The 14,159-nt window shown below is 43.1% G+C and overlaps 1 protein-coding gene across 2 annotated transcripts in view; it reads left to right on the top strand.

The window, feature by feature from the left end:
• Positions 1-3,272, top strand: part of HEXA (hexosaminidase subunit alpha) — a 34,808-nt gene extending 31,536 nt beyond the window's left edge. The window contains exon 13 of one of the 2 annotated variants that reach the window (XM_054563440.1): positions 708-3,272. In XM_054563440.1, coding sequence (XP_054419415.1) covers positions 708-771 — 64 coding nt within the window. In that variant the 3' untranslated portion in view covers positions 772-3,272. The remainder of the gene's footprint in view (positions 1-707) is intronic. The other variant, XM_054563359.1, reaches the window with a different exon arrangement.
• Positions 3,273-14,159: the final 10,887 nt, after the last annotated feature.

Here is a 14,159-nt window from a genome sequence, read left to right as displayed (position 1 = left end):
TCTCGTGAGCCCTGTGCTCCTGTTGGGGATAGGACCATATAAGATGATCATTTTCCTGACTGACTCATTGACTAGGTCTTGGGGACCTGAGGGACACAGGCTAGTGCAGAGCAGAGCCCCAGGCCAAGAGCCGTGCATAGTGGGGTTCCCTCCTGTCTCTAAGCACATTGCTCATTTGGACAATGAAGGATGCCTGCCTAGAGGTGAGGCTGAGACCTAAGGACAGGTTTTCACGCTCACATGGATTGGCAGCCCCTCAGTCCCCCACCACCACTGCATTCACGGCATTTTAGAGCCATTGGGGTGGGAAGCAGGGGAAGGGGTGGGACTCACTGGGCAAAGAGTACAGGGTACCCCTCAGGAATCTCCCTCTTTTCTAAAGAAACTGAGCATTTGGGGCTAGGATACAGAGACAAGCAGGTTAGAAACAGGGAAGTGCTCCCCAAGGTTCCTGGGTGTCCCAGGTCAGAATTTCACCTGGAGCACGAGTTCAAAATGCAGGTTCTTGCCAACTTGGCCCCAAGTAAGAGTCTCTGGAAGTGAACTCCATGGAAATTGGTGTACGGGGACAGTTTGCCACCCACTGACATGGGAGAAGGGAAGACCGTTGGTTGTGGTGAAGGTGTTACTAGAGGTGTTACTAGGGCCCCAGACCGACCCCGTTCTGAGTGGCACATCTCGCTCTGTTTCTATGCATCCTCTTGCAGGCGAGGTGTCCAGGCCCAGCCGGTCAGTGTAGGCTACTGTGAGCAGGAGTTTGAGCAGACCTGAGCGAACAGCCCTGGGCTCCAAGGAGAGTGCTGGCCTCAGGAGAGCGGCGGTGGGGCCGGGCTCCCTCTGCATCCCAGCCGGGGGTTGGAGCCCTTGCCCACGTGCCGCTGTGCCTGGAGAGAAGGGGACTGCTGCTGGTGTCCAATAAAGAGTGATGTGGCATTTTTCTACAGTGACCATGGATTACCTGTGTAACAAAAAAAAGTGAGTGGCCCTGGGGTAGGAGAGCTCCCAGAACTGGCCTTCTGCTCCTGCGAGAGGTGGGTTCAGTGTCAGCTCCTGGAGGGACTATAAGTTGAGGGCTGAGAGGCCTTTGTGCTGTCCTGCCTCTTCCACCCTCACACATTGCCCAGATACACACACACACCCCCCAGCCTGGAGTCACTTCTGTCCAACTAGGGAGGTCACTTAGACCTCCCAGGCTTCTATATGTGTAAGAAGCTATAGGGGTTCAAAGAAGTCCTGGGAGGTGGCAAGAGCTCCAGACCCAACGTGGTCACAGAATATCCACTCCCCCAACGCATGCTCACACGTTTCCTCCCCAAAGAAGAACCTTTCTTCTGCTTTGAGTCTCTTGTTACTTCAACTTCATGCAACCATTATTTAAATGTTATAGAACCTATAGTATGGCACTGTGCTGGATGTTGAATATGAAGGACCTGGTCCCAAGAGGCCTTGGTCAACTCCCCAAAAAGCCAGCAACTTCCATCCCTCCACCTATGTTCAGCCCAATGACACCATTTCAGAGGATCGATGGCACAGCTGAGACCATGAGAAGAAAGTCCTGGGGGTTCAGGAGGTGGGCATGTGGCTCTGAAAGAGAGTCTTTGCACAAGTGACCAGTTTTCCCTAGGAGGAAGCAGCTCACCGTGGACCCAGGCTGCCCCCTGGTGGTTTCGGGGTCAGAGGAACAGTGCAGCCCGTGCTGGTGCAGTAGTGGGCAGCAGCTGTTCAGGATGAGGATTGCTTTCACCATTATTTAAGTTCTTTTTCCTGGTCCTGGGATGGAAGGACAATGGAGAGGTTCTTAGGCATTTCTTTCAGAAAGTTTCCAGGCTTGTGGACTCAGAAACTTGGGAAAGGCAGGCCTGATAAGGGATCTGAGTAAAATTTGGCCCTTTAACAGGATCCTTCAGTCCTTCTATTATTCTCCTTTGGGGACCTGGTTTGAGGTACACCAGTCCTGCCTTCTTGCACTGTTTCTGTAGGGACAGGCTGGGCATCTTCGACCTACAGAGCCCTCTTGGAGACAGGGTTTTCACATGGCCCAGAGTAGCCACACCCAAGGCTCTGGCCTGGAGAGACACCAGCTGCCTTACCCGAGGAGCCCCCTTACCTCCATTACCCAGAGAATCCTGTGGGATGGTCCCAGGCAAGGGCCCTGCAGGGGTGCTGCTCTACTTCAGTTTGCCCCTACATCCTTCTTGATCATAACTATAACATTACTGTTGTTTGGGATAATGGTAAATAAAAAGATCAGCCAGTAATTAAGTCGTGTCAAGTCAATGAAGGAACCAACCATGAAAAGATATGTGTTAAAGCAGCAGGTTCAATGATTTTTATTCCTGTTGTAAACATTTTGCTTAATGTTGTTATTTTTATAATTTAAAAACATTCAGTGTGGCCCAATCAAGCCCTTCAGTGGTGGGATGTGGTTTCCAAACTTCACCTCTGCTCCTATGAGCCCAAAGATCATCAGACTTCGAACTGCTGACCACAGCAACAGCCCATTCCGTCCCAGTGCTTCCCCACCTCAGCTCCCTTCCCCTGGACTGTGGATCTAGTGCCTCACCCTGCCCACAGCCACACTGCACCGGCTTGCCTGTTCTCTTGGCACCACCGGGGGGACGGAGAAGAGCCCAAACTTATTTCCTGGTGCCAATCACAGGGCACAAAGAGTCTGCCCCGTGCTCCTGTAAATCTCCTAAGGACGCAAAGCAGGCCCAGTGGAAATAAAAGCAAAGGAGTGAATGGAGGCTGGGAGGACATTCAGCTCCCCTCATCGGTAAGAGTTGAGGCCATGTGCCAGGTACTCCTTCCTTTTTGAAATTGGGTGTTTCAGGTGCATCTCAGTGGACTAGCACAGGGATGGATGGCAAAGGATTTATGTACAGGTGCTCCACAACACCAGGGATGGGGTCAGCGAGGGGGCGGTGAAAGCCAAATGATAACTGGGAAAGGGTGAAGAAAAGATTATGAGTATAAACTGAATTTATATAAATGTAGGTATGCACACCTGCTGGCAACATTATTAGCACTCTGAAGTTTAGATTTTTGTACCTCTTGTCAATGCCATTTGTAAGATTGGGCCATGAAGTTGTGTACCATATAACTTCTTTTTCCACTAAGAAAAGTAGGAATTGGGTGCTTTGTCTATTAAAATCACTCTGTGTTTTTTCCTTTTTAAAAAAATTAACCCTGAAGGTTTGAAAATTAGTATCCTTTTATACCAACTGTTAATATACATATAACATAAACCCATATTAATTCATTTCAATAAAATGTTTTAGTTTTTTCATCAGTATTCTCAATATAAATTTTCAGTCCTCTCAATTGTTTTTAAAAGTCCTTTTTGAAGCAGACCTTGTGTGTGGGTGGGTGGGTTCCTGTATTTTTCAATGAGATTTTTTTTTAATGAAAATGTCAATAAACCTCGCTTATTTTGATAGTAATTATTGTGCTCTAACCACATCCATGTTTTGTCCTCCCTACCGCTGTACGATGTTTATTTTTAATGATTTTGAATATTTCAAACATAAAAATGTAGAGAATGATAAACACAGTATAACCACCACCACCAGCTTTATCACATCTTAATCATCGTGCTTGCTTCAGATTTTTTTAGAGGAAATATTACTTATATCCCTAGTTCCAGACCCTTCCCAAAATAACCACTTCTAAGAATTCCTTTCCTCTGGATATCTGATACTTAGCTGTGATTTTTCTTCATTGTTAATAAATTCTTTGTGGCGCATTTTATAGCAAATTAAAAAGGGATGCCTTGGAAGCCACTCAAAAAATGTGTGTGAGAAGAGACAGACTAGCCAGCAGGCAGATCTAGGCTGGGGGAAATGGGCATGTCCGTGCAGTGTGGGTGTGCTGCTGAACAGGAGAAAGGAGCATACTGGGGGGATCTGTAATCTACCATGAAAGAGAAGATACTCAAACATGGAAATTCAGAGAAAACTATATGGATATTTATCTAGACTCACATAAGTCAGGAATTTGAACGAAGATACTTGCAGAGACACATTCAGCAGAACAAAAGCACCTTGACGTTTTTATGTGCTCGCTGTTTCAGGCATTGATGTTAACTTCCTTAAACCGCATCCCAACCAGTGAGATGGGTAAAAGTAATCAGAGCTTAAATGACTTGTTCGTGGTTACGCAGCTAGGCTGAGTCAGGATTTGTACTTAATATGGATCCAAGCTCACCTAATTAATTCTACATATACGCGGCACGGAATGATTGGCCACTGGCCCATACTGTACCAAACATCTTGCTCTTAGACCCTGCACTCAGACTCTCAATGAGGCTGGGTGCTCAGGTACACCTGGTCTCAAGTCCATTTCCTACCACACCACTTCCTTGTGGGTAGTTTCTTTCTCTCAGTGCACAAATGGGCACAATGTCCCCTGTCTTTATATACATTAAAAACTCTCAGCCCTGCTTTTTCTCAGTCAAGTTGCCTGAAACAACTGCAAGGTTATCTGCACTTCTCATCCAGTCCTCAAAGGGCCCACTGAGGCCAACAATAAATGGCATGTTGCCACATCAAGGGACATTTCTCAATAAGAGTGTAAAACACTACTTGGCCTTTCCTTGTATTTTGAGATTTTGATCACTCCTCCTTTGAAAGTATTTATTCCCAGACTTCGGCGACACCATTCTAACCTGAATTTTCTCCTGCATCTTTCATGGATCTCAACCTGCATCACGACTCTTGTAGCAAACTCCCATCCAACAACCAATTGTTCTGAAGGATTTGTCATCTTTCCTCTTCTGTATGTTTTCCTCAGTGCTCTCATTTACACTCAAATCTGCAGAATATATATCCTCTGAGCTCCAAAGTCCTCTGCTTTATAATCATACCACCTGAATGTCCATCACACACTTGAAGCTCCCATGCCGGGCAGAATTCATTCTCAATTTTCATAACACCCCACTCTACTAACCCACTAGTCCTTTGAGCCAAAATCAGTGAATCATCTTTAACTCCTTACTATAATTTCCTTCCCATCTGTCATCAGATCGCGCCCAATCTATGCGAGTAACTCTTAGATCCATGTACGCCTGTCCATCTGCACTGCCACTGTCAATAGGCACCTGTCACGCCTCCCCTGAACTTAGAATAGGATCCTGATACACATGCCTTGAGTCTTCTAGTTATTTTTTTAAACTGCAAGTCAGATTATGTCTATTTCCTGCTTTTAATTTTTCAAAATTGCCCCATTATCCAATTCCCTGGTATTCTAGTTTTTTCCTCCAAGGTGATGTGACTTTTGAGCTCTCCAATCAACATTTCATGATACTTTACCTATATTAGGACTTCGGTAGTTGCAAGGAAAGAACCCAAGCAAAAAAGACAACATTGCCTTGTGTCGATGAATGCTTCACCTAATAGGAATCAACAATTACATGATCCTAGAAATCTGATAAAAGACGTACAAGAACTTGATACAGAAAATTATTAAACTTTTGAAACATACAAGAGGAACCAAATGTAGATATGCAATATATTTGTGAGTAACAAGACTCAATATTGTAAGGATTCTTTTTTAGCAATCTGTAGATTCAGCATGATTCCAATTAAAATCTAAAGTTTATTTTTTATTCTTTGTTTAAATCCTCACCTAAGGATATGCTTATTTTTAGAGAGAGAGGAAGGGAGGGAGAAACATCAATGTAAGAGAAAAATTTCAACCAGTTACCTCTTGTATGTGCCCTGACAGGGTTCAAACCCACAACTGACGTATGTGCCCTGACTGGGAATGGAACCTTTCAACATTTTGGTGTATACGATGATACTCCAACAAACCAAGCCCACCTGGCCAGGGCTATTTCTTTCTGATTCTTAACCTAACAAATGATAGTTTGTTCAATATAATGCGAACAACATATTTGATTATGGATTAGTAAAATAAATGACAGCAATGTTATAAAGGATGGGAGGAAAGAGTTGGAAATTTATAAGGCTCTTGTACTGCTCAGGAAGTATAGTGTTAATTGAAAGTGGACTTGAATTACTCGTAAATGTATATTATAAACCTTAGGACAACTACTGAAAAAGTGAAAAATATATGTATAAATGATATGCTAAGAAAGGAAAGAAAATAGAATCATAAAATGTTCAAGGAGAATTCTGGTCAAGATGGCAGTGAAGATGCGAGATGGTACATGCCTCTTCTCGCACTCACATCAAAATTACAACTAAACTACAGAATAACCATCATTAAGAACTGCCTAAAATAATCACATAATCGAATCAATAGGTGCAGAAAAAGCATTTGGTAATGTACAGCATCCATGTATGATAGAAACACTCAACAAAGTGGGAGTAAAGACCATATATGGCCTACATCATACTCAGGCAAAAACTAAAGCTTCCCCACTAAGATGGGGAACAAGACAAGGTTGTCCACTTTCAGCACTTCTATTCAACCTAGTATGGGAAGTCCTAGCCACAGTGATCAGACAACAAAAAGAAATAAAGGCATCCAAATTGGAAAAGAGGAGGTAAAACTGTCGTTTGCAGATGACATGATAGTCTACATAGAAAACCCTATAGACTCCACTGAAAAACTACTTGACCTAATAAGTGAATTTGGCAAAACAGCAGGATACTAAGTCAGTATTCAGAAATCAAAGGCATTTTTGTGCACCAACAACAAAATATCAGAATCATAAATCAGGAGAAAAAAATCCCATTTGCTAGAGCAACAAGAAAAACAAAGTACATAGGAATAAACCTTACCAGGGAGATAAAAGACTTGTACTTAGGAAACTAAACAATGCTGAAGAAAGATTTAAGGAAGACACAAATAAATGGAAGCATATACTGTGTTCCTGGATTGGAAGAATTAATATCATCAAAATGTCCATACTACCCAGCCATTTTATAGATTCAATGCAATCCCTATTAAAGTACCAGTGACATATTTCACAGATATAGAACAAACTTAAAAAATTTATGTGGAAACATAAACAACTCCAAATAGCTGCAGCAATTATGAGAAAGAGGAACAAAGTAGGGATCATAATACCTGACATCAAACTATATTACAAGGGCAGTATAATCAAAACAGTCTGGGACACATAGATCAATGGAACAGAATAAAGAGCCCAGAAATAAACCCATGTCTCTATGGTCAATTATAATATTCGACAAAGGTGGCAGAAGCATAAAATGGAGTAAAAATAGCCTCTTCAACAAATGGTGTTGGGGGAGCTGGACAGCTACATGCAAAAAAAAGAAATTCGACCACCAGCTTACATCATACACAAAAATAAAGTGGATAAAAGACTTAAATATAAGTTGCAACACCATTAAAGTCCTAGAGGAGAAATAGGCAGGAAACTCAGATATCCTGCACAGGAGTATTTTCACTGATATGTCCCCTAGAGCAAGGGACATAAAGGAAAGAATAAACAAATGGGACTTTGTCAAAATAAGAAGCTCTGTACAGCTAAAGAAAACATCAGCAAAATGAAAAGAGAACCAACTGTGTAGGAAAATATATTTGCAAATGATACCTCAGACAAGGGTTTGATCTCCAAAACATGTAAAAAACATGATTCCACTCCAGGAAGGCAAACAATCCAATTAAAAATTGGGCAAAGGACCTGAACAGACACTTCTCCAAGGAGGACATACACCAGGCCCAGAAACATATGAAAGGATGCTCAGCATCACTAGCCATCAGAGAGATGCAAATTAAAACCACAATGAGGTACCACTTCACACTGGTCAGAATGGCCAGCATAAACAAATCAACAAACAAGTGCTGCTGAAGTTGTGGAGAAAAGAGAACCCTAGTACACTGTTGGTGCAAATGCAGACTGGTGCAGCCACTGTGGAAGACAGTTTGGAATTTCCTCAGAAATCTAAAAATGGAACTGCCTTTTGACCCAGCGATTCCACTGTTGGGATTATACACTAAGAATCCAAAAACACCAATTCAAAAGAACGTATGCACCGCAATGTTCATAGCAGCACAATTTACAATAGCCAAGTACTGGAAGCCACCTAAGTACCCATCTATAAATGAGTGGGTCAAAAACCTATGGTACATTTACACGATGGAATACTACGCAGCAGAAAGAAAGGAAGAGCTACTACCCTTTTGTGACAGCATGGGTGGAACTGGAGAGCATTATGCTAAGCAAAATCAGCCAGGCAGTGAAAGACAAATACCGTATGATCTCACCTGTAAGTGGAACCTAATCAACAAAACAAACAAGGAAAATACAACCGGCAACATTGAAAGAAAAAAAGAAACCGACAGTAACGAGAGGGAAGTAGGGAGGAGGGTAACGGGGAAAAGAAGGGGAAGGGTCAAGTCAAAGACCATGTATAAAGGACCCATGGACAAAGCCAAAGTGGGGAAGGATTGAGGGTGGGAGGTGGGGGGGGGGGGGGCAGGAGAAAGTGGTTACGGGAAAATGGAGACAAATGTATTTGAACAATTTAAAAAATTTTTAAAAACTGCCTAAAATATGGCTGAATGGAAGTCGTACAACTAGGAATTTAAAGCAGCACCTTCATTGAGACTGGTAGAAGGGGCAAAGATGTGGAACAGGCTCACCCCACACCCATATGTGGCAGATAAAAATTGGAAGGGATATCTCAGCTGTGGGCATTTTACCTGAGAAGTAAGGGGTCCCAGCCCCACACCAGAAGTCCCAGCCCAGGGTTACAGCGCCAGGAGGATAAGTCTCATAACTTCTGGCTGTAAAAACCAGCAGGGATTAAGGCCGAGGGAGACAAACAGCTGGAATCACAGGCAGTTCCTCTTAAAGGACATGTGCAGACATATTCAGACTCAGTCTCTCTGAGCTCCAGTGCTGGGACAGCAGCTTGAAAGGCACCAGAGACTTACATGGAGGAACTAAATTGTCCAGCATCAGGGCAAGAGCTTGGGGGGCAGCTTTCTCCCGGACAGAAGTGCTGGCAGAGGCCTTTGATCCCTTTCCAAGCTCTTCCCCAGCCCCATATCTGAGATTCCATCAATCTGGCTCACACTGTTTGCCCCACCCTGATCATTCCCTGAGTCTTGGACCCACCCAACTTTCAAGCCCACCTAAGCTATTTCCAGTAGCTTTTTCAGTACAAATAACCTGTCTTGGCTCACACTTCAGATTCTCCTAAAATCTCTCAAACAAGTAGCACCTGGCCTCAGCATGCTCCATACCTCTCACAAATTGGCCCCCAGCTGGGCACTAGCAGCAGCCAGCCTTGGTTCATAGCTTGGCCTTGCCTGGGCATCTCCAAGCCCAGCACAAATAGCAGTTACCTGCAGATTACTTTGTATCTCATGCCAGGTAGCCCCAGGAAGAACACATGTAGAATCTGACCTTGGCCTGCACCCCCCACCCCCGGGGAGGCCCTAGAGCCAGCGCATGTGGTGAACATCTTCAGACCATGCTGAAGTACCATCACCCAACTACCTCCACAAGCAACACACTCAATGGGTAGACTTAATGGGCACCAGAGACCTGTTGTAAGTCCTGCTCTGTGGCCTGCAATGCTTATCCTCCATGGTGGTTGGTGTTTGCAGCCAGTCCTTGCAGTTGATTGGCCTGGGGTAAGTCAATCCCATTAATGTGCCAACAGCAATCAAGAATCAATTGCAAGAGAAGGGTGTACTCAACTCACATGAAGGGCACACTTTGAGGGCCCAGCTTGGGTGATCAGGGAGGCAGTGCCATTGAACCCTATAAGACACCTACTACATAAGTCCACACTACCAAGCCCAGGAGATGTAGCAGGTCTAATAATAGAATCAAACACGGAACCTGCCAAAATAAAGAGACAAACATGCCACAGATGAAAAAGCAGAACAAAACTCCAGAAAAAGAAGTAAACAAAACAATCTGCTAGATGCAGCATTCAAAACGCTGGTTATAAGGATGCTCAGTGAACTTAAAGTGAACTTCAACGGCATAAAAAAGGACCAGTCAGAAATAAAAGATGAACTAACTAAAATGAAAAATAGTTTACAGGGAATAAATGGTAGAGTAGATGAAACTAAGAATCAAATCAGTGATTTGGAATATAAGGAAGCAAAAAATACCTTATTAAAGCAGCAAAAAGGAAAAACTTAAAAAAGGAAAGTGTAAGGAACCTCTGCAATAACTTCATGTGTTCTAACATTTGCATCATGTAGGTGCTGCAAGGAGAAAAGGGAGAGCCAGAAATTGTAAATTATTTGGGGGGGGGGGGCAGAAAAAACAACCCTAACCTGGTGAAGGAAGTAGACATACAAGTCCAGGAAGTGCAGAGAGTCCCAAATAAGATGAACCCAAAGAGGCCTACACAAAGCCACATTATAATTAAAATGCCAAAGGTTAAAGATAAAGAAAAACTCTTAAAAGTAGCAAGAAAAAAGCAGTTAGTTATATACATTGGAGTTCCCCTGAGACTGTCAGCTGATTTCTCAACAGAAACTGTACAGGCTTGAAAGGATTGGCAAGAACTATTCAAAATTATGAAAAACAAGGGCCTACAAACAAGATAACTCTACCCAGAAATGCTAGCATTTAGATTCAAAGGACACATAGCTTCCCAGACAAGAAAAAGCAAAAGGAGTTCACCACCACTTAACCGGTACTATATGAAATGTTAAAGGGTCTTCCTTAAGAAGAAGAAAACAAAACAAAAAATATAAACAACAAAATGGCAATAAATACATATCTATCAACAATTGAATCTTAAAAAATAATAAATGAATGAGCAGAACAGAAACAGACTCATAGATACAGAGAACATTTTGACAGTTGCCAGATGGGAGGGGGGTCAGGGTGATGGGTGAAGAAGGTGAAAGTATTAAGAAATACAAATTGATTTTTACAGAATAACCATGGGCTATAAAGTACAACATAGGGAATAATGTTCTAATAACTATGTATAGTGTCAGATGGGTGTAAGTTTTATCAGTATGATCATTTAGTTATATGAGGTCTGTATAGAAGGTATCCAGCCATGTGTTATGAAAAAATACATTTATTGAAGATGCAAGATACAAGAAACGTTGTACACAAGACAATGACACCTCAGTCCCCTTCAAAGTAGGCACCTTGGGACCTCACACAGTTCTCCCTATCACCATCAGCTGCCCTGTTGTATTCTCCTGAATCTTACTGATGATCTGAAATCTCTTCCCTTTCAAAGGTGATTTTAGTTTTGAGAAAAGTCAAAAGTCACAGGGCACCAAATCTGGGCTGTAGGGGCCTGAGCCACCTGAGTGATTTGATGTTTTGCAAAAAAACCCCAAAAAAACAAAAAGCCCTGCACAAGATGTGATGCATGAGCCAGCGTGTTGTCTTGGTGAAACTGCCAATCACCGGTTACCCGTAGCTACAGCCTTCTGAATCATCCAAATAGTTTCTGCGGAGGAATGTTGAAGCTTAATGCAAAATTTGATGCAGTTTGTTGCTGTACTTGCTCACTCATTTTGAATGTGGTGGCCACACAGTACACATGCTTACTCAACAGGGGGCGGGGGGTCTACCACCCCCCAATGACTAGTACAGCAAAATCGTCATTGTTCACACATGCACATTCTGGTCCCCTCTCTTTGGCTGCCAGGTTACATCAATGTCACACAAATTGTTCTTACATTAATAATGGCTGGTCTTGTTTTGGACAGACCTCATATGTCTAATCTCTGGGGTGTACTCCTGAAACTAATATAATAATGTATGTCAATTGTAATTGAAAAATAATGATTTTAAAAATAAAAATAAAGTCTTCAATTCAGATGGTCACAGTCACCTCTGCTTACATTCCATTAGCCAAAGCATGGCACATGCTATGCCCAATGGAGCAGAGCAGAGCAGTGCTGAGGCAGTATAGTAAGAAGCTAGAAAAGTTCCTGGGCAAATGGAGTTAGGGAAATAGAAACAAGATAATTAAATAAGGCCAAACAATTTGAACAACTTACAACCAACTAGTGAATTGCAAGTTCTTATCTCACTAAGCAAGGACAATCGAGACCAAATGGTTTATGCCTCATCTCCCTTACCAGAGAATACATAGCTTAAATCACCCTGGTCATGGAGATTAGAGAACAGAGACCCAACTAATGCCATTTGTGCTAGCCAAACCCAAAAATGAATGAAGTCAGGGGAACAAATAACCTTATTAGAGTCAGACAGACCCGAAATAAAAGTAAAGCAGTAAAGCTGACAAGAGAATAATCCCAAACTCCCCTAAACTCCCATTTTAATGCATCAGCACATTAAAAATGCACCTGCAATGCTAATGAATATTCTACTGAAACCATTCCCTAAAATTCTCACCCACTGAAGAAAGACAAAAACCCTCAACACAAAGACACAGTGTGGATTCACTTTAGAGTACACACATGCTCCTTCTTAGGCATGAACTTTTTACTTCCTCCTAAACTTTAAGGGTTCCCATGAGACTTAAAACCAGGGTAGCAGTGGACAGCAGCCCCTTATCCCAGGCTTACTCCCTAGTCTTGTCTCCAAGGCCCTCTTTTTTTTGACTTTCCAGTGAGCTAAAAGCCCCACCAAAGCTCACTACTGTCACTTTGACCTTCACTTCCCAGTGAGCTAAGAGCAGCCCTACCTTGGCTCACTCCTTTTCTATAGCTCCTCTAGGGAACAAAAGTAGAGCACCTCCCAGGCTCTCTTCTGTTGCTTCTATCCTAACACCATCCTTTGTTTTTCTGTCCCCAACTTTAATAAACATAGCCTCAAAATCACCTGGACTCATATTGTGAATTCTTTCCTGCACAAATCAAGAACCCATACACTACAAACTAGTTGGAGGTAGACCCGCTGCAGGCACAGTCCCTGTCTGGTGACAGTATGAGGCTTTGCAGAGTCACATGGTGAGAGTATGGAGTATAATTCTAATATTTGGGGAGGGGGGCAGTAAGGAGTTGAAAATAATGATACAACCTAATGTAAGAAAGAGTAGGGGAGAGAAATAAATATATATCAAATATATAAAGCAAGTTAAGGACACAGAGAATGAAGAGAAGAAATAATCATTTATTTATTGACATTCAGTATTATTTTATATTAATTTCAGGTGTGCAGCACAGGGGAATCTAAAGAACAAAATTAAAGAACAAATAAAACAGACTCACAGATACAGAAACTAACTGATGGTAGCCAGGTGATGAAAGAAGATTTGGAAAGGTGGGTGAAAAATGTGAAGAGATTAAGAGGTACAAACTGGTGTTGTGGTCAAGATGGCAGTATAGGTAAATATGGCCCAGCTCCTCATACAACCCCATCAAAATTACAACTAAAATGTAGAATAACCATTACTCAGAACTGTCAGATCAAGTTGAATGGAAGTCTGGCAACTACAGGATAAAAGAAACCACATCCATCCAGACTTGTAGGATGGGGGAGATGCAGAACGGGCTAGTCGTACATTCACATGGAGTGGATACAAACTTGGGAAGGATATCTCAGAAGCGAGGAGTCCCAGCCCCACACCAGGCCCCCCAACCCATAGTTCCAGTGCCAGAAAGATAAGTCTCCATAACTTCTGGCTGCAGAAAATAGCAGGGATTGAGTTGGTGGAAGAAACCTCTGGAGTCCCAAGCAATTCCCACATATGGACTTACTCAGACTCACTCCCTCTGAACTCCAGCACCAGGGTAGCAGCTTGAAAGGCACCAGTAGCATGCAGGGATGAACTGAAGTGTCTGGCATCAAGGCAAGGGCTGGGGGATAGCTTTCTCCCAGACAGAAAGGCAGGAAAACGCCGTTCTCCCTTTTCTGAGCCTGTTCCCCACAGAGCCACAGAACTGGCAGGTTGGTGCCATTAATGTGACTCCATCAACTTGGCTTAACACTGTTAGCCCCACCCAGGAGATACCCAGAAACTCTATCCCACCCAAGTCAAAGTCCCACCCAAACTGTTAACCATGACTTTTCCATATGAATGCTAGTCTTGGCTCAGGATCTACAATTTCTAAATCCTATCAAATATGCAACAGCCAATCTCAGTGAGCCCCAAGCCCCCAAACCTCTTGCTATAGCCCCAGGCACAGCTTAGGCAGTAGCCAGCCTAGATTCACAGTTTGGCTTCACCTGGGAATCTCCAAGACCAGCACAAGTAGCAACCATCTCAGTGCTTTATAGCCCAGTCAGGATGGCCCCAGTCAAAACATGGGGCGGTGGG

This window comes from Pteronotus mesoamericanus, unplaced genomic scaffold (genome assembly GCF_021234165.1).
Source record: "Pteronotus mesoamericanus isolate MK-2021 breed Mesoamerican mustached bat unplaced genomic scaffold, CSHL_Meso_final contig_100, whole genome shotgun sequence".
NCBI lineage: Eukaryota > Metazoa > Chordata > Mammalia > Chiroptera > Mormoopidae > Pteronotus > Pteronotus mesoamericanus.
The sequence above is the reverse complement of the archived record's forward strand: the minus strand, read 5'-3'. Positions and strand labels throughout refer to the sequence as shown.